We start from the raw sequence: 20100 nt of genomic DNA, 5'->3' as shown, positions 1-20100 counted from the left end.
ATATTTGTGGGTCTTGTGATTTTGAACATGTAGGTTAGCTGCTTATCACAGTGATTCTATTAAAAAAAACCACTCCAGTGTAGGTATATATATAATGGTTACGAGTATATATGATTATATTGTATATGTGAGTATATGTCCAGTGTGTACAGGTATATATGTCATTAAAAAAATCCCCAACAACTGAACACTTGGACGTGCTGTTGAGAACGGCTGGATGAGCTCAGTTTGATTCTTGTTTGAAGAGAAACAGATTTTAAAGTTCTTTCAGTTTCACTTTTTGAATTCTGATCCTGAAGTTCTGGTTTTTCAGGTTTTGTTCCGCCTCTGTCAGCAGGTGAGAGCTGGTGGCTAAGCAGAGACTTTTAATGTGATTGTCAGCCAGGAAACATTCAGATGTTTTCTTACGCAGGTGAGTTTCTGCCTCTCCCTACAGATCTGATTTTATGTGTTTCTTTGTTAGTTCAGTTATATTGAGCAGGGTTTTGTTTGTTTGTTTGTTTGTTTTTTAACCTCAAGGGAAATTTTATTTTCTTTACATGAAATGTTGGAGAGCTCGAAGTGAGTCAGACTTTATAAATACTAAATCTGGGGTTATTTTTTAAGAAGCAAAATTTGCCTCAAAAGTGTTACAAATATGTATGAGTGTAAACTAAGATTTACAAATGAGTGCAGTGATTTGTTTGTAACTCACAAACGCATGCTTAAATCCACACATAAATCCAAAGCAATTTGAGTGCACGTAAAACTACGTTTACAAATGTGTACATCCAAACCTGAATAAATACTGATCAGTTACACACAATTTATTAAGTTCATCTTCACAAATCTGATAATTGTCTCTTTCAAAAAGCGTTCTCTGCGTACAGATGTATAAAACTACACATAACATCCCTTCTGCCCACTTACAGACATAACTTTTCACATGTTTGTGTCACTACTGCCTCAAATGTAAGAAGTACAAACGCACACAGAGCATCCTCACAGAGAAGCAGCGCTACCTGCATAGCTTATGTTGACCATATGTTACTGCTAGATGTGCAGTAACAGGATTCAATGATGGAGACATTTCAGGCTTTATTTAAAAAGTCAGAGCCTTTAAAAACTGCTAAAGAGGTTTAATGAAGTCATGTCCCTGTGGTAGCTCAGAAGCACCTCAGATATATATATAAATCTCTTGTGATATATTTACAATTTTGATGCTGCGTGAGCTTTTACGGGGCACTGGTCATCTCTGAGAGGGTCTTTTAACAGTGCAAGTATTCAAAGACAGCAGCAGCTCCCAGCCCAGTCCTCATACACATGGACACAATGCAGAGTACGCCAGAGGGTGTGACAGCCGTGGCTGAGGTAGCACTTTATAATACGGCCAATGACAAAGGGCTCAGTTTCTCTGGAGTCAAATGGAAATTCCATGTATCTGATCTGAAATTATGATGTAATTCTTTTTACCAGCAAATACTTAGTGGTACACTAAAAATAATGATAATAATTGTATTATCATCAGTATAATAACTGTATAGTTTAATACTTACTATTTGTTATTCTGTATAATATTCTGTATAATATTTACTACATTTGTAAGTAGTGAATAATATAATATAATTTTTTTTATGCGTCATATTGGTATCCATCATGAACGTTACAGTAGTTTCCCTCTTATGTAACAGAAAAAACTTTTTCTCCCTTTCATAGTCCGAAGAAGAAACAAGAACTAGAAAACGTTACAGACATAGAACCAGGTGATCTTAAAATGACGGAGCAAATCAAACGTTTTCTTTCCCAAAATCATGGATGATAACTGAGGAGGAAAAACTGAGGAGGAAGATTATCTGGTCCTTCTCTCTCTGATGTGGCTACCTTTTTTAAAAAAAGACAGTTTTTAAAAGTTTTTCAAATAAATCTTGTAAGTGTATTAAAACTTTGACTCTCAAAGAATTTTGATCCAATGAAAGACAATAACTGTCTTCTTTTCATTTTTTCCACTAAAATACCTGAAAACTATGCTCTACTTAAAATGACTTACAGTATAATCTGAGTCTCCTTTTTTGTAAAAAATTATTGTAAAAATTAACCAGTTATTAAACCTACTTTTTAGTGTATTGTTTATGCCACAACTGCCCTGAACTAACAGATTAGCAACATTATTTTAATATTTATGTGATTCCACATGTGCAAGCTTTTTCATCACAATTATATTTTTAATAATAAAATACATATAATTACTATTATTATCCATTAATTTTCAAACGTACTGTTTTACATAAAGGCAGAAAACAACTAGTAAAGCACATTATTATTTTGTGATCAAGATGCCAAATTTCAGTTGTTTATGTGAATTCTTGAACAGAAAAATGAGTTTTGGTGGTTTGATGTCATATTTGAATAATTTCTGACTTCCGAAGTCCACTGCACTCAAATTTGAGAATAAAGACATGAATTCAGTTTGTTCTTAAAACTAAAACCAATATAAGTTTGTGTTTTCGTTTTTTCATGACAGGTGGTATAATACATTTTATAAGCAGTGTTTCTAACACTAACTACTTTGAGGTCATTATAATTAAATTGTAAATTCAGTTAAAAAAAAAAAAACATGTTCCAGAGGAATTAAACCCTTAATCAGAGTTTATAAAGTGTTACCATAGATAAAAAGTGCATTTTTATGGTGATTGTACCTCAGTAAATCTGATCTGTGCTGGTGTTCTACCAACATCTCTTTTATTTTATTGAAAAAAGGAAAAACTTAACATCTTCATGGTCTAAAATCTTTTCCAGAGCATCGTGAAAGAGAAGCTGCGCAGACAAGAGGACGCGTAGCGCCACCTGGAGGACGCTCTCAATACCACACCCACTCAGGACGAGAAAAGGAGGAAAAAGAAGCAACAAGGAAGAGACTCAGATGCTGAAACATCAAAGAAGCAGATGGACCATCAGCCTGATTAGAAGCAAAGCAGAAGAAGGTCATGCAGCTGTGACTCCAGATGTTTGGTTTGAACTGATGACACAGGATCTCCTTCATTGATTATTGTTAATGTTAAATGTGTTTTAACAGCTGGAATAAAACCTGAAAGGAGGGGAAAGTGAATCCCATCATGTGGAAATAATTTAGAGAGATTTACAGATTCACAGAGTTCTTAGTTTGGTTTTCGTCTTTCGGGGTGTCAGAACATCTCTGACAGTATTTAAAAGCAGCTGAAACATCTTTAAGACAAACTCAGACTCTCAGACAATACTGCATTTCACCACTTATTATTATTATTGTTATTATTATTATTATTATTATTATTAATATCTATTATTTCACCACATGGCATTTAGAGAGACGCTGTTTCACTCATTATATTTTACAGTCAGAACTTCAGTGAGAAACAAGAGTTAACAGCAATAGCAGAGAAGAATTACAGCAACTAATTCATTGTTCTTCATTGAATCAATGATGACTAATGTCTGAAAACTGAGAAGGCCGGTGTGGAATTATATAGCATTATGTAGCTTTTTAGCATTATACTTTTCAGCATTATACTGTTTAAACATTATACTTTTAAGCAGGCCCCTGTGTGACCTTAGGAGCAAGAATAGTTGAAGCAACATCACAGGAAAAAGATGCATAGGCAAGATACTAAGAAATAGTACAGAAGTTACAGTAAACGGGGGGCAAAAGGGCAGCGTTAAGAGCAGTCTAACACCGTAGTTTAAGTATAGACTAGAAAAGCAGAACTAAGGAGGAGAGCGTAAACCCCCGGCGCAACACACTTAACACCTACAAAGCGCACACTCATGACACTTGACATGACCCGCACACACACACACTGCGCAGATAGAGACATGTACATCACACACACACATAAACAATTAAGACATGCATTTAAGAAAGGGGTTAAAGATGCAAGACCTTAAAAGGAAAGGTAGAAGACGATAGATGAGGAAGAAGTTGTTTTGATCAAAACTGTGTATGACGTATAGGCGAACGTGATATCAGAATAACAGGAAAGGTGGGAGGTAAATAAGGAACTTTGGAATAATATAAATGTAACAGTTCGAAGGACTGCCCTTCGAATCTGCAAGAGGCTTTATGCTGAGCTGATTCCCTCCTGCGCAGGGGTTGAAATAAAGAAGTTGATTGAATTGAAGAAGTCTGTCTCGAGTCGTTCGTTTTGGTTTTTCACCAGGTCAGAAAAAAAGGATCGGGAGCGGCATCAGCACGCCGACACCGGGCTTCCTTCTGCATTTTAAACTTTATTAAGCTTTTACGTTAAAGGGAGTCACCTTATTCAGTGACTGAGACTCAATACACATTTATTCTAATGAAGACAGTCAACTAAACTGGACTTGAATTAATTTTTTTTAATTGGGTAGTACATTCACTAGTTTACTGACACTTCTTGACAATAAATCACAACTGGAGTAAATAAAAAAGTATTGTAAAAACATATCAGAAGTGCGGGAATTTTCTCCATTTACCCTAAGTTCACATTTAATCCCTATGTGGTGGACCGAACCTGCTCCAGAGCAGAAACCAGACCAACTCACTAATCAGATTTCTGGAAAGTAGCATCACCATCCCACAGCCACAACCAAGATTTTAAAAAGCTGAAACCAGGAGCCCAAAGTGAAAGACAAGTCTTTATTTATCTTCCTTGAAACAGAGCAGACAGTAGAAAGTTATTTAATGATCATGTCACAAAACAGATGAAGAACAGCCTGAGATATCTTCAGATGAACAGTACATCTTAGTTTTTACACATCTGATTCTGCTGCCATTAAACATTCATTACAGTTTATAACTACAATAGTTTTATGTCTTCAAGACTCAAACTGTTCATCAACATTAGGAAATATCTCAAACTTTCCAAACATTAGCACTCTAAAAGGAACAGAGATCAATTTTATTGAAATATTGGATGAAATACAGAAAGCTGTCCTGTAGGGCTTGTCTGATCTGAGCATCAATAAGAAATACCTTGGCGCATGTGATTAGAGGATCACCAGGGGGTCCTTTGTCCCTCTTTGGGGGGATACTCCCACTGGGTTTAAATCTGGGACTCTTGGCCATTTGACCTTAGAACTGAAGAAGCTTCTCGGATGAGAGGTGAAACGTCTTCAAGCAACTTAAACAAGTCCAGACGCTTTTCTTTGCAAACTCCTTTGACTACGATGACCTGGATGACTGAGAACCTTCACAGACAAATAAGAAACACAGATTTATAGGAACAAATCATAAACGTGTCAGTGTGTTTCAGACTGATGTGTTGGTGCCACCTGATAAAACCTGAACTCACAGTTAGAAGCTAGTTTTTTTCCCATTTAAATGTAACGTTTAAATCTGCTTCATTAATGATGATTTGGAGTTTGACGAGGAGAACAAAGACATGAATCTGTTTGACTGTGGGCCTGAAAATAATTAAATATTAACATTTGTACTCATACTTGTGAACAGTATATGTTTGAATGTCTGCGCCTGTAAAGACTGAAAGAAGAGAAAAGGAGAGTTTCGGCATTCTCAGAATGAAATTTCCTCAAATGGATCATTTTCTTCATGAGAACAGAGACACGAACCTGTTCCCAAACTGTTCACCTCACATGCTGCTGCCACAATACAGGGAAGAAGACTAGAGTTCAGCAGCTGATTATCATCAAAAAACATGAAAGGAGATAACAAAAGTTCAGATTATTATATTTTTTTATGTACAAGTATGCTGCACATGTTAAAACAGCAGAACAGTTTCTGAATCCTGTTTTTGATATTTAACAACATCTGTGCCTTAAAACGCTGGAAGAAAATTAAGGAAAGGTCTTTTTCAAACTGAAACTCCTCAGACTTGTTATACTGTTATAAGGTTGAAAACAGTAAAACAAACAAACCAATTAAAGTTCAGCGTGCTAACTTGACCTGCCGGTTCTGACTGAATGTCATGGTTTTCATCAGCAGGTTTGAGTTGCTCAGTTCTGTTTTTAGGACTTCTCTGTGTTAGTTTAATGTTGCGATTGATCTTTAATTGATGCAATCTCTTCATGAAAAAAGATCAGACTGAATGACTGATGATCAGTTATCATCATCCTCATCATCATCACTGATGCAGTCACCCATCATCACAGGACAGATGGTCAGAGGTGAAGAGTTTTTACCATCATCATTAACACCGGGATAGAAGAGTGGACAGAGTTTTTCCATAAAGGAGCAGCCAGTAAAGGAGTAGACAAGAGTTGCATGATCTACATCATGGAAGGAGACCAGACCCTCCTCATAATCCACAAACACCCCCACCTTCTCAGGAACAGACTGAAGAGACAGATGGACTTGAGGTTTATCAAGAGCTACACAAATGTTTTTATGTTCCGCTACAGTCCAGTAACCTTTCTCAGGACTCGGTGTGATGGCTTCCTTCCTGTTCACTGACTCTCTGACCACTCCTAATATCCATTTGGTCTTGTCTTTAACCTGAACCTCAAAGTAAAATCTGCCTGAAGAGAAACTCTGCTTTCCTAAAACACAAACAAACTTCGAAAATCTCTTTGGGTTGTGTGGACATTCCTTCCTATTGTCACTACGTTGTACTTGTTTTCCATCGTCAGACACAATGAGTTCAGGATGTGCTGTATCAGGATCAAGAGTCACATCCACTGCATACTGCTGGACCCTCTTCAGCTCAGCCTCAAACAATTCTTCAAACTCTTCACCCAGTGTCTCTTTCAGCTGATCCACAGCTCTCACCACAGTGCCCTCATATGATGGTGGATGGATACTGACCTCTGTCCAGTGTTTGGTAGTTAGAGCAGCTTTCAGGGATGAGAAGCTTTGGAGGAGGTGGAGGTGATCTTTAGAGCGTGAGAGCTGCTCCACCTCAGAGCTTCTCTTCATCAGCTCAGAGATTTCCTGTTCCAGATCTTTGATGAAACCTTCAGCCTGTTTCTCTGTTGCTTCCTGTTTGTCTTCAATCTCCTTTATGAATTCATTCAGGTGTCTGTCAACAGACTCCTTCAGAGCAGTGAAGACCTGAACACCTTCTGCTTTCTCTCTGTCTGCAGCATCTTTACTCTTCTTCACTGACTTTTTTATCTCCTGAATCTTCAGTCGTCTCTTCGTGATCATCTGTTTAATTTCAGTCTCAGTCTTCCCCAGTTCTGCCTTCTTTCCTTCATATTCTTCTCTTAGAGGAACAAACTCATGAGTCTTGTGGTCAAAAACACAGCAGAGCATGCAGACACATGTCTGATCGGTCTTACAGAACAGCTCCAGAGGTTTATTGTGCTTCATACACATCCTGGCTTCCAGGTTCTCCTCAGGATCGATCAGCTGATGTCTTTTCAGACGTGAAGCTGTCAGATGAGGCTCCAGGTGAGTGTGACAGTAGGAGGCCAGACACACCAGGCAGGACTTCAGGGCCTTCAGTTTGGTTCCAGTGCAGATGTCACAGGGAACTTCTCCTGGTTTGGCAGCTTGTTGCTTTGAGCTGCTGCTGCTGACTTTCTGCTGAGCTTCACGTCTGAACTGAGAAACCATCTCAGAGATGAAAGTGTTGATGTGCAGCTCAGGTCTCATCCTGAACACCTTTTTACACATGGGACACTGACACCTGTAGCTGATATCCCAGTGTTGGCTGATGCAGTTTTTGCAGAAGTTGTGTCCACATGGTGTGGAGACTGGATCAGTGAAGACATCCAGACAGATGGAGCACAGAAACTGATCTTCAGATAGAAGACAGCTGGCAGCAGACATGTCTGCACTCTGAGTGAGAAAGAAAAGAAACTGAGTTTATTAATTCCACTGGTGGATGTTCATGTTAAGTTTCAAATACTGAGGTCAAAGTTCAGACAGCTCTAAACACAGTTTATGACCATTTTTCCCAAATGACATTAGGCTGTAAAGCCTTTTTTAAAATGGTAACTTTTTTAATTAATCCTTTTTTATTATTAGTTAGCCTCATCTTGCATGTGAGGAAAAAAATGAATACAAGCAAATAATTATATTTCATGGGTAAAGGTGTTTTGGCTAAATTATAATTGCCATGTCCTGATGCACACTTCCTTTCCAGATCCTCGTTATGAAGTTTTTCATTCGTTGCTCCTCTTAATGGAATGATTGAATGGACCTGCTGTGGAAAGTGGAACCACGTGGACTTCCCTTGTGCAGAAGGCAATTACAGATGTTACACATTTTAAATAAACAGAAATAAATGATCCTTGTTGTTGTTGCTTGCTTAATGACTGATTTTAGTCTTAACCATCCATCTTTGAACATGATGTTTGTGGGTCGATTTAAATGCTTCAGGTGTGAGTGCAGCCACTCAGCTTCTACTCAATGTGTTGATAGAGCCAGGTGCAGATGTGTCACAAGTTAATCTGGTTGTAGGCTATGGCACTTGGACACATGTGGCATTAGTGGACTGGACTCCATTTCAGTGCAGACAGGCAACAACGAGGAAATCACATGGGAGTAATAAAATATGGTAAAACTGATAAGAAAAACAACAAGATTCTTGTTAACTTTCGTGGTATTCTGAACAGCATCGGTGTGGTTTTGTTTCCAGTTTTCACAGTCGCCTCGTGCACGGGATTATCACCAGATAAACTCGAGAACATTTTAAATATTTTTTTGGTCAAGAGCAACAACAATGACAGACTGTGTTTGAACTAACTGTCACTGACATGCTTTTCACTGTTTATTTCCTGCTTTGTCTGTAGCGGCTCCGGAAAAGCGAATCTGCGACACATCCCGTTTGACCAACACTAGTTAATCTGAAACATCATTAAATCTAAAACACCGTTGACATGTAATTATTTGCTAGTGATTATGTTTTTCTCGCGTGAGTGTTGACATAAATTTGCTTCCACAGCTCCGGATCGTCCCCACATCTGATCTGCAACAGCAGATGCAAGCAGCGTCATCTCTGCTGTTGCAGATCAGGACTGCTGAAAGTGAAAGTTTATCATTTGTTTGCACTGCGCTAAAAATCAGAATAGGGTGAATTTGCATATTTTTATAAAAAGAATTTATCAGAGGAGAGAAATGTAGAGACGTGTGTGGAAATACCCCCAACCAACAGGTGAACCGCACCGTATTTGCAGGTTACAAAGAGGAGGCTGAACATGTGGACTTTAAAACAGTGTGATCGTGATCATCTGTACTCACCAGTGTTGGAAGAAGCTCTGCTGTGCTGCTCAAAAAGGCTGGATGAGCTCAGTTTGACGCTCCTGTGAAGAGAAACAAGCTTTGCTGTTCTCACGGTGAGTTTCACTTCTGGACTCTGACGCTGAAGCCCTGTCTTTCACATGTTGCTCCGCCTCTGAGAGGCGGTGGCTCAGCAGTAGTGATGGGATTTCCGGCTCTTTTTAGAGAACCGGATCTTTCGGCTCGACTCACTAAAAAGAGTCGAGTCTTTCGACTCCGAACCGTCTCTTCAGGTTGTTTTGTTGCTTTAATGAATTTATTATCAACAACAATATAAAATTATTCACAAAAGGACTTACTAATGTAAAAAAAACCGTGGTTTTATTTATATATGTTTATATATAAATATATACGGTGGCCGCTAGAGACAAAGCAGAGAGAGAAAGAGAGCCAAGGACAACAACAAGAGACAACATCGTCACATTAGGTATAGTAATCATCCATAATTATTTTCCCGCTCTGTTACTGTCCTACTGAGAGTGTAACTACCGCCCCTCCCCCTCTGCTCAGCGCAAGCTCAAGGCTCGCGTGCGGAGTGAAGCGAAAAAAAAGTGCGAGAGAGAGGGTGAGAGAAAGAATAAAACCCCCACGACTCCCAATAAAGACACGACTCTCGTCGTTCACGTCAAAGAGTCGACTCTAAGAGCCGTATCGTTCACGACCGACCCATCATTACTCAGCAGTGCATGGATGCGTCTCGGTGGACGTGATCATAGTTCGTGTTCAGTCAACTATTATTGCATCTTTTAAGAAATTGAGAAAAAAGCTACGTCTTCATTGCCGTGAAAAGAAAAGACGCTCCGAAGACCACGCCCACACAGGTGGAGCGCAGGAGGAAACAGGAAGAAGCAGTGAAGAGAAAAGAAAAGGTCTCAGACGCTGAAACATCAAAGAGGCAGACGGACCGAGTCTGATTAGAACCAAAGTAGAAGAAAATCATGCAGTTGTGACTCCAGATGTTTGGTTTGAACTAATGACGCAGTGAGTCCTGCCCTGTGATGTTGCTCTGTTGTATGTTCTGTATGTTGTTATGCTGTGAATCAAGCGAGACAGCAGCATAAACATACTGCTGGTATCATTGTTAGGATGAAGCTACCAGTGACAGATATGTGCTGTGTAGATAAGTTACAGCTCGCTGGATAAAGTGACTGTAGAAACTAAATGTTAGTTATAAATCTTTGTTTTGGACTATTACAGGATTTCCTGATGGATAAATCTGAGCCTTGGGGGATGGAAAAACCACATAAGAAGAAGAGATCCTGGATATACTCTGATCCTTATTCATGCATTAGTGTTAAAATCAGTGAACCACTGTGGTCATGTACACTCTGAAGCTGTTACAGTATTTTTTTTATGTACTACTGTGAGTGCAGTCTCATGATTTCCTCTTCAGACTCAGGAGATCCAATCAAACGTGTCATAATAAATCCTCCTTCAACGCAACGCTGTTTGTCCAGCTCTAACATTCAACTTCAACATTTAATGTGAAATAATTTCACATTGAAACAGCACTAAATCCTGACATTTAAAATTATAACTATTCCTCTTAAGTAGAATCCCGAGAAAACTTTGATCCACAGACAGCAGCTTCGATGCAGAGCTGATTGTTTTTTTTTCTGTCTTAGAGATATAACGATGATGTTGAAAGCATAATCAATACAAAAATTCAGTTTAATTCAGATTCAGTTGAAAAAAGAGAAACACATCTTGCATCTTTCACCTTCAGTTTCACTTCTGGACTCTGACGCTGAAGACAGACATAGTTTAAACGGAGCTTTTGTGCCACAATAGAAGCAGACACCCTGAGACCAGCATGAGAAAAGATTAAAATTTGATAAACTAACCCATCAACATGTCGACATGTAGTCGTGCATGTGACTGCTTCATCAGCATCATAGTTTTAATCCTGCTGTTTAAAGTAAATAATTCAGATTGTTTATTTCAGCATCATTCTGTGAAAGACAGACGAACACACCTGACTCTAACCTTTAGGCAGTGCACAGTCTGACATATATATTAATTTTACTATGAAATATAATAAATAACACAGCTTCATGTGCAGCTGTGTGCAGATGTTCATACCCAGAGGTGAACAGCCTGACACCAGAGCTGAGGGATCCACGACTGACTCATCCCGTGGGAGAAAATGAGTCTGAGCTCCAGCAGCCTCACAAATAGATCGATTATGATTTTTATTTAAAGAGCCAGAAAAGAGGAGCAGAGAAAACAACAACAAAATCAGGCCAACATATGCTGGAGAGTGAAGCTGAAATAAAGAAAAACTCTCAGAGTGAAACACTGAAGCATCTCTGATGAGCTGAATAATCACTAATCAAACACACAACAGTTTAAATGGTTTAAATAAAGCAGAGCAGCAGAGACAGAGCTGGCCTGGCTCAGAGCGCCCTCTTCCGGATTTTTACTGAAAGTGCTGCATTTACATTTACAGCTGGCATCTTATTTTACTGAATTGCTAAAACACTAAATCCCATGGTAAAAACTAAACTGTCAACTATGAAAACTCTTTCATCAGATCAATCCCACAGTTGCCAAAATCTTAAACACTATTCATCTGGTTAGGACACCATTTGGAAATCTGAATCTCCCATTTACCAAAACTCTAAACATGTCCTCAAACACAAAACACATTTAGCAGTGTTAGATATTAGAAAGTAATATTAAATAAATTCGAACAACAGCTGATCAAGCTTAAACTTTGTGGCGTGGGTGTGGTCTCTGGCCCGCTGCAGAGGAGGGGTGGCACGGTGAGCTCCCGGGGTGGCGCGGAGGCGGGGCTGAACAGGTGTTGGGGACAAGTGACTGATTGTGACTCTTTTTATGTTTCAGTGACAGTCGAGGAGGGAAAGCGGAGTGACCGCTGAGCGGGAGTGTCTGTGTCCCCTGCAGTAAGCCGAAATCACAGTGAACAGTGATAATAAAATAAGTGTGCTGTCACAATACCCACGGGTCGCGGGGGGTGTTGGGGTCCGACATCACAGTGGTGCCGAAACCCATGCCGCAATGTCGCATCCCCAGCCCGACCCGCCTGCTCCTCCGGCGCCCCAGCCGCCTGCCCAACCGCTACAGATGCTGGGCCAAATGATGCAGGACATGGCGGCGATGGCCGCCACCCCGCTGGCGGTGAGACCGGATGGTGGAGGGGAAAGACCCGCTGGTCTAAGCTTTCCAGGCCACGGCGATGGCCTGCCACTGGCCGGAGGATGAATGGGCCGCCCGCCTGCTGCCCCTTCTGTCGAGTGAGGCTCAGACGGTGGCGCTTGCCCCCCGGGTCGCAGGGGGTGTTCGAGGATGTCTGTCGAGCAGTCCTGGACTGGTTGGGCCTCTTGGCGGTGGTTCCGAGCCAGCAGACGGGAGGGGAGCGGCCGTTTACTTGGGCTCGCAAGCTGGAGGATGCTGCGGCCGGGACCTTCGCCGGAGGAAGCTCGGCTGCTCAATCTGGTTGTCCTCGAGCATTTCCTGGAGGGGCTACCGGAGGCTACGGCTCGCTGGGTCCGCTGCCACCGCCCGGCGACTCTGACGGCGGCGGTCACGCTGGCGGAGGACCACCTAGCAGCGGTCCCGGGACCCGCACGGGAGGAGCCACGGCGGAACAGCCGGGGCCCATCGTAGCGGCTGCCGGCGGTGGCAGGTTGGAGGGGGATGGCGGCCCCGGCGGAAAGGAACACGCGGTGGGCTGGAACCCCAGAAACCCATTCCTACCGCTGCTTCCAGCTGGGACTCCAGCAGCGGCTGGTACTGCCCCGGAGCCACGAGGAGCCGCGCAGACGCCGGGGCCGGAGTGCTGGAAGTGCGGGCGGCCGGGGCACCTGCGCCGGGAGTGTCTGCTTATGGAGGTCGGGCAGGTGTTCCGGGTCGCTGGGGCTCCAGCACCCGCCCCCGGTCCAGGAGGTCCATACCGCATACCGGTAAGGTGTCAAGGGGGTATAAGCCATGCCTTGGTGGACAAGGGGCTGCACGCAGCTGGGCTCAGTGGGCTCTTTAATATTTTAATCAAACTTTTAATTCTAATTTAACACAAAAACAAACACTGTAAATAAATCCACAGAACAACCAAACTCAGTAGCCAAACAGTATGTCCTCAGTGCAGGTTAACATTCAGAAAAATCAAATGCCTCAGCTTGGATGGGCTGATGCCGTTTCTCCTCTTAGTATCTGCTTCTTCTTTAAACTGCAGTCAGATGCTGCTTCGTTTACGGGTGTCAGTCATATTTTGCGACGCACTCTCCATCTCACTGCTGTCTACCATCTCATTCACTCACTGAGAGATAGTGATTTTTGATGCTGATTTCAGAATCTTCAAGTGTATGATAAGCTCAAAATAAGCAAAACTGCATTTCATGTAGTTGAACGTTTTTTTGGGGGGGGAAAGAACGGAAAACAATGACAGTTACAAATGTATTGTGCATTAAACAAATTCAAACATGGTGATAGAGCCAGCTGCAGATGTGTGTCACAAGTTAATCTGGCTGTATAATAAACAGAAAAGAATGATCCCTGTTGTCTTTGCTTAACGACTGGTTTTAATCTTGACAATCCACATTGCTGGCATTGCACCTTTCAACATGTTGGTGGGGAGATTTGGATGTACCAGGGGTAAGTGCAGCCACTCAGCCTCAACTCAATGTGATCCTAGAAGCAGGTGCAGATGTGTCACAAGTTAATCTGGGTGTAGGTGTAGGCTATGGCACTTAGCCACAGGTGGCAGTAGTGGACTGACCTCATTTGAGACTGCTCCAGCTGCTATGTGATAGTGGATCTGCTACAAATTGAAGATCATATGCAAGTTTTGGAAATTAACCCTTGTATTATGTTGAAAAAAAAAATCACATTGATTATGTTGCGGGTCATTTTGACCCGTACTGTGTAAATCCACTCAGAATTGTCAAAAAACTGCAATAAAACAATAGCAACTTTATTTTCCATTAGATAAACATTTAGAACACAGACATACAACAGTTAGACTTTCCATAACTATTTGTAAGAACAATTTAGTAAAGGTTTTACATTCTTACGAACACATTTCTTTTGAACTTGCCCGATGTTCTCAGTTTTTCAATGTTCAACATTTTCAGTTTTGTCCACATGATGGACAGAATGTAACTGTGTGCTTTCTGCAGATGTACTTCTTGCATTTCTCACAAAAAGTGCGTGTTTTAAAACAGGAATCTTCCTCACTTAGATTTAAAACAAAAGATTTCTACGTCTCCTCCAGACTCGACAACAGATGACAAACCAATCGACACACCTGAGTCACTGACTTTCTTAAATCCACTCACTCTCACAAGCTCCACTTAATAAAACTGGCTCTGTTTATTACTAATCACTGTGTAACTGCTGTAAATTCACAGTAACTGCCATCTCCTTACAAATGTTTATTAGATTAACCACACTTATACAGACTGTATATAACTACCAACTCTCTCCAGCCATGTTGATGGATTGCCTATATTGGCTGAAAATATTCATTTCCAGAGAAAAGACACAGGCAGAAGATGCTTACAGGATGTGATGTGACAACACTAATGAAATATTGATGTGTCATATTTGTCCAAGGCATATTTCATTGTTATGGAAAAAGAAAATATTAAAATCATGATGAACAATTGGAGTGGTGATTTCTATGACTTTGTGTATATAATTTGGCATTTCTTACTGATGTAGGCCAAAAATAAAGACATGATAACATTTCATTCAGTTCAAAGGTTTATTTGCATGACGCACAAACGGACACAATTGAAAGTTACAAATGTATTGTGCATGAAACGAATTCAAACGTGGTGCAGATGTGTGTCACAAGTTGATCTGGCTGTAGGCTGTGGCACTTGGCCAGAGGTGGCGCTGGTTGACTCGAGTCCATGTTAGTGCACACAAAGTAAACTGCACGCTTTAGTTGTGAAGCACAAACGCTGAAATCGGAGAAATAAAACGTGCGAGGGGAACGATAACGACTACAAGAGTCTCCCGATCGTTTACTCTTGCTGTCCTGTGAACAGCATCGGCGTGGTGTTAATTGTTTGCTGTTTTCGCGATCGAGTCCCGCATGAGGATATCACCAGGTAAACTCGCGACATTTTTAAACATTTTGTTGTTCAACGGCATCAAGACTGACGGAGTGTGTTTGAGATAACCTCACAAGTGTCACAGATGACACATTTGGCGTTTTTTTGCTGGTTTGTCGGTAGCAGCTCCTGAAACGCAAGACTGCCACACATCTGTTCGACCAAATCCAGTTAATCTGGAACACCGGCACTCACTCGATGGGAGTCAGCTCTTCTGATTCAGTACAAAGCATCGGCTCTTAGCGTTTATCTTTTGAGAAATGTAGAATAAAAGAAACGTCTTTATTTCCAAAAACTTGCCCGGAGTGTCCTGGCTGAGAAGAAGACAAGATGAAGCTCTGAAGAGCAAGCCCACACAGGTGGAGAGCAGGAGGTAACAGGAAGACGTTTTACAGATTAACAAAGTTATTAGTTTGTGTCAGGACTGTAGTGTTATGCTGAGTCAAGGATATGATATATATCTTCTTTTTAAAATGTCAACATAACACCTTACACTACATATAACAGAACTGTGTTTGTTGTCTCACTCCGACCTCCCTGGCATATCCCTTACTTCCAGGTTCAACTACAATGTAACCTTCCGTATTAAATTGTGCCATTACATTACATCACCCTTTCTTTGAGTCTTTTAAGACAGTGGCAGGTCAACACTTTTTTTTTTGTTGTTGTTTCAACAGTGCTCTAAATGCCGAAAATGCACAGAAAATGCATAAAAACCTTATTTTAACCGTAGCTTAAAAACACTCAAGCTCAGGACTAATAGGACTTTCTCAGAATAAATTTTTTAACTAAGCATGTAACACTTAGGGGAAAAATAGCTCAACAACCCATTCATCTGGTACATTCAGCATATCTCCTCAGTGTTTTAACAACCTGCCACTAGAGGTTGTGCTAATTGGAGTCACCGGTAATCTAAGATTAACTGGATCTGGACGCTTGAGTTTTCACAGGTGGAGGAGCTGAGTATGGCTGACTCTCCCTCTGAACCTGTGGCACTCCGTCTATTGGAGGAGTGGCTGGGGTGCTGATGATGGGTTTCAGGTGTCGATGGTTCTTCTGCAGACTATCTCCGTCTAGACAAGGTATGATTGTGGAGAGTCGCACTTTTGTGTGACCGTCGACTTTGCAGCGTGGATGGCCATCGTGAATGCGCTCCAAATCTCAGTCCTAAGCTGTTGTAGTAAAACTATTCTGTCATTATATAGCACCAGAACATTTGACACAATAAGAGAATGTCTATTAGTGTAATATTGCTTCACTTTCTCTTGCACTTTAGTTGTGTGTTTCAGCCAACCTGCCTGCACAAAGGTTTGCACTATTTGAAGAGTGGCATAATGCAGTGTTTGCTGTTTGATTAGATCCAACTTGGTTTTATTAGTCCTTTATTTATCCAGGTAAAATCTCATTGAGATTAAAATTCTCATTTCCAAGAGAGACCTGGCATCATGGCAACAAATGTCAAAATACACGTACCACCTAAGTATATAACATTTAAAACAAATATAATATCCCGTAGTAGTCGAAATGAGCCAAGAGCATTGTGTTGCATCTTCATAAGCTTCAATTTCCTCCAGCGATTCTGCTGTCTCATGAGTTGTAGTTGCAGAGACCCTTTCACACCACCCAGAAGCGGCTACAAGTTCCTTCCCTGGTACGTAGACAGCCGTGGGGTTGTACCGCATCATTCTCAACAAAAGTCTCTGGCACTTCAGTGGCACTGAGTGAAGATCCTTGCTGTTTATAAGAGGTATTAGTCACTTGTGGTCACTTTATATCACATATATCAGTATATTGACAGGATAGACCGCTACTCCCTCACGTCCTTTCAAGAGTTCTGTCCTCTCGCGCTGGAAGATTTCTGGGGCGCTGGTAATACCAAATGTTAGCCTGCTGAAGTAGTATCTGTCAAATGGGGTTATAAAAGTAGTCAGTTTGGTGCTGTCTACATCAAGTGGTATTTGCCAGAACCTGCTTGCGGCATTTAACAGAAAAAAATACTTTGACACCTGCAAGTTTAGACAAAATGTCATCAAAAGTTGGTAAAACATACTTTTCTCTTTATGGTGCCTTATTCAGCTCTTACAAATCAACATGGATTCTGATCTGTTTCTTGTTTCCATCAGAAATTTATCAGAGCACATCACTCAGTTGGCTCTGGAATTGTTGAATCACACCACAGTTTGCCATATGATCCAGTTCTTTCTTCACTTTTGGTAACATGGATACTGACATTATCCTTGCAGTCATCACACTGTAAGGAAGTGCACGCTCTCTGAGCGTGATCCTGATGGGTTTGATTTCAACCTCCCCTACATCCCGAGGGAAAGACTCACTGATTTGTTCTGAAGCTCCTATTTCTTCCATGAGTTTCATCAGGCCCATGGTAGCTGCAACATTGTGACTTAAGAGGTGAATGCCTTGTGAAGCTTTATTCATGTTGACTTTAAACCTCATTCTTTTCTCCTTCCTCATTGTGGTGGCTATAAAATAAACTACCTACACAGTTCAGTTTGCCTCCAGGGCTGTATAACTGCTTCACTGGTTTTTTATTTCTTAGTTTTGGCTTACAGGCAAGTTTATCAGATGTTGTCTGTTGGTATAACACTATCAACCTCTGAGTCAATCTTAAAGATTATTTGAGGACCTTGTATTAGTAGTTTTACAGTCCATCCCTTTGTAAAATCTTCCACATCTGTGATTCCTCGTAGAAAGTAGGTTGCATTGCTTTCACTGTCTTGTGTGGTGCAAAAACTTCATTGACCACACAGGAGCGACAAGCAAACGCAAAATGGCCCAGCTTTTTACAGCTCCTACATTTCACATTTCTGGCCTGACGTTTATCCTTCTTTGGATGGACTCAACCATATCTTGTACATTTGTGACACTGGCAGTGTCATCAGGAGGCATGAAGTGAACTTCCACAGTTACGCTGATGACACTCAGCTGTACATCTCCGTGTCTCCTGATGACACCAGACCAATGGATGCCCTTTTTAACTGTATTCTAGATATAAAATCTTCGATGGCAGAAAACTTTTTACAGCTTAACCAGGACAAAACTGAAGTTTTAATCATCGGTCCTGAGGCTCAGAGAGAGAAATTCTTGTCTAAATTACAGGCATTTTCACTATGCCCTTCGCTACAAGTGAAAAACCTGGGTGTTATTTTTGACTCTGAGCTTGGTTTTATCTCACATATTAAACATGTAACCAAAATTGGATTTTATCATCTAAAAAATATAGCCAGAGTCCGCCCTATTCTCTCTCGGGCCAACACGGAGATGTTGATGCATGCTTTTATTACCAGTCGCATTGATTACTGTAATGCCCTGCTCTCTGGTCTCCCCAAAAAGAATATTTCACCCTTACAACTTTTACAAAACTCTGCAGCTCGTGTGCTGACGAAGACCAGAGGGTGGGCCCACATTACACCGGTTTTAGAATCACTGCATTGGCTCCCTGTGTGTTTCAGGATCGATTTTAAAGTTCTTTTATTGGTTTTTAAATGTCTTAATGGTCTTGGGCCTTCTTATCTTTCAGATCTGCTTTTACCATATGAACCCTCGCGGACCTTGAGGTCCTCTGGTACTGGCCTTTTGATTGTCCCTAAAGTCAGGACACATACTCACGGAGAGGCAGCTTTTCAGTGATATGGTCCTCGACTGTGGAACAGCCTGCCGGAGGAGCTCAGGGCCGCAGAGAACGTTCATGTTTTTAAGAACAGGCTCAAGATCCACCTTTTTAATTTAGCTTTTACCTAACGTGTATTTATTTTATGCTTATTTATTCTATCCTGTTATTCTATTTATATTATTAATTTAGGTTTTACCTAATATTTATTGATTTTATTCTTGTTCATTTTTTATCTTCTTACTCATATTTATATTTATATTTATATTGTATCCCATTCTTATTTATTTTATCTCTTTATCCTGTATATATTCTTATTAGGTCATATCTCCAGTGTTTCCTCGGATGGGGCTCTCTGCACCGGGGCTATGATCGACCATGGCTGCTGGGGCTCTGTGGGTCCTCTCAGCCTGGCTGGGGGGCTTCTTTGCCTCCCTCCTGCTGTGTGCCCAGCCTGGAGGCTGCGGTCTGTGACCGGCTCCCGGTGCAGACGGCTCCCTGTGATAGTGTTTCCTCACTTGGCTAATGCGTACCCAGCCCAATTTTACTCTTTAAGTGTGCGTGTGTGTGTGTGTGTGGGGGGGGGGGGGGGAATGTGTGTATTCATGATCGTTTATGTTAATGAGAGTGGGGAGTGAGTGGGAGGGAGGGTGGGGTGGGCTGGGCTGGGCTGCTTTTAACCATGTAAAGCACTTTGTGCTACATTTTTTGTATGAAAAGTGCTTTATAAATAAAGATTGATTGATTGATTGATTGATTGATTGATTGATTGATTGATTTATTTACATTTTGGTACTGTTTCACTTTGACTCCTGTGTTCTGTGCTTTGTTTGCATGGCTTTTACTGTGCTTCTGCTTGTCCCTGTGTAGCTGGCTTTTGTAAGCAACTTCACTTAGGTTTGCACAAGCACTAGCTCCTTGCTGTCTCACAAGCTCCACTGCTTTATTGAAGGTTAAGTCAGGCATCTTTTTCAGCTTGTCTGACATTTTTTTGTTGAGTATTCCTATGACCAATCATTCAAGGGTATTTTCTTCTTTAACACAGCCAAAATTACAGGTGTCTGCTAACTCGTGGGGTGTTCTTATGTATTTTTCTCTGTGGTTTCCCCCGACCTTTGAGTGTGCTGATGAAAACAAGCTCTTTCATGTATTGTGTTCACTTTGGGGATGAAATAGTTGTCTCATGCTCACCTTCATCTTCCCCTTCTTCAAATGTGAGGGTC

At 41.1% G+C, this 20100-nt stretch overlaps 1 protein-coding gene and 1 long non-coding RNA gene across 3 annotated transcripts; one reads left to right on the top strand and one right to left on the bottom strand.

Moving 5' to 3' along the window:
- Positions 1-4609: 4609 nt before the first annotated feature.
- Positions 4610-9270, bottom strand: LOC106098979 (E3 ubiquitin-protein ligase TRIM21). Of its 2 annotated transcripts, XR_003216340.1 has the most exons (3): positions 9131-9270; positions 5199-7726; positions 4610-4960 (listed from the first exon to the last, which is right to left on the bottom strand). XR_003216340.1 is itself a non-coding variant. In XM_025902914.1 (2 exons), the coding sequence occupies exon 2, from the start codon at positions 7715-7717 to the stop codon at positions 6044-6046; it is 1674 nt and encodes a 557-aa protein (XP_025758699.1). In that variant the 5' UTR covers positions 7718-7726; positions 9131-9270; the 3' UTR covers positions 4610-6043. The 2 variants fall into 2 exon arrangements, 1 of the variants encoding a protein (XP_025758699.1); XM_025902914.1 differs by having other exon boundaries at positions 4610-7726.
- Positions 9271-15302: 6032 nt separating this feature from the next.
- LOC112843824 (uncharacterized) lies at positions 15303-18307 on the top strand. The gene is made up of 2 exons (XR_003216344.1): positions 15303-15622; positions 16191-18307. It is a non-coding gene; the product is annotated as an uncharacterized LOC112843824 (long non-coding RNA).
- The last annotated feature ends 1793 nt before the right edge of the window (positions 18308-20100 follow it).

Source organism: Oreochromis niloticus, linkage group LG23 (genome assembly GCF_001858045.2).
Source record: "Oreochromis niloticus isolate F11D_XX linkage group LG23, O_niloticus_UMD_NMBU, whole genome shotgun sequence".
Lineage (NCBI taxonomy): Eukaryota > Metazoa > Chordata > Actinopteri > Cichliformes > Cichlidae > Oreochromis > Oreochromis niloticus.
Note: the sequence above shows the minus strand (reverse complement) of the source record. Positions and strands in the feature narration are given on the sequence as shown.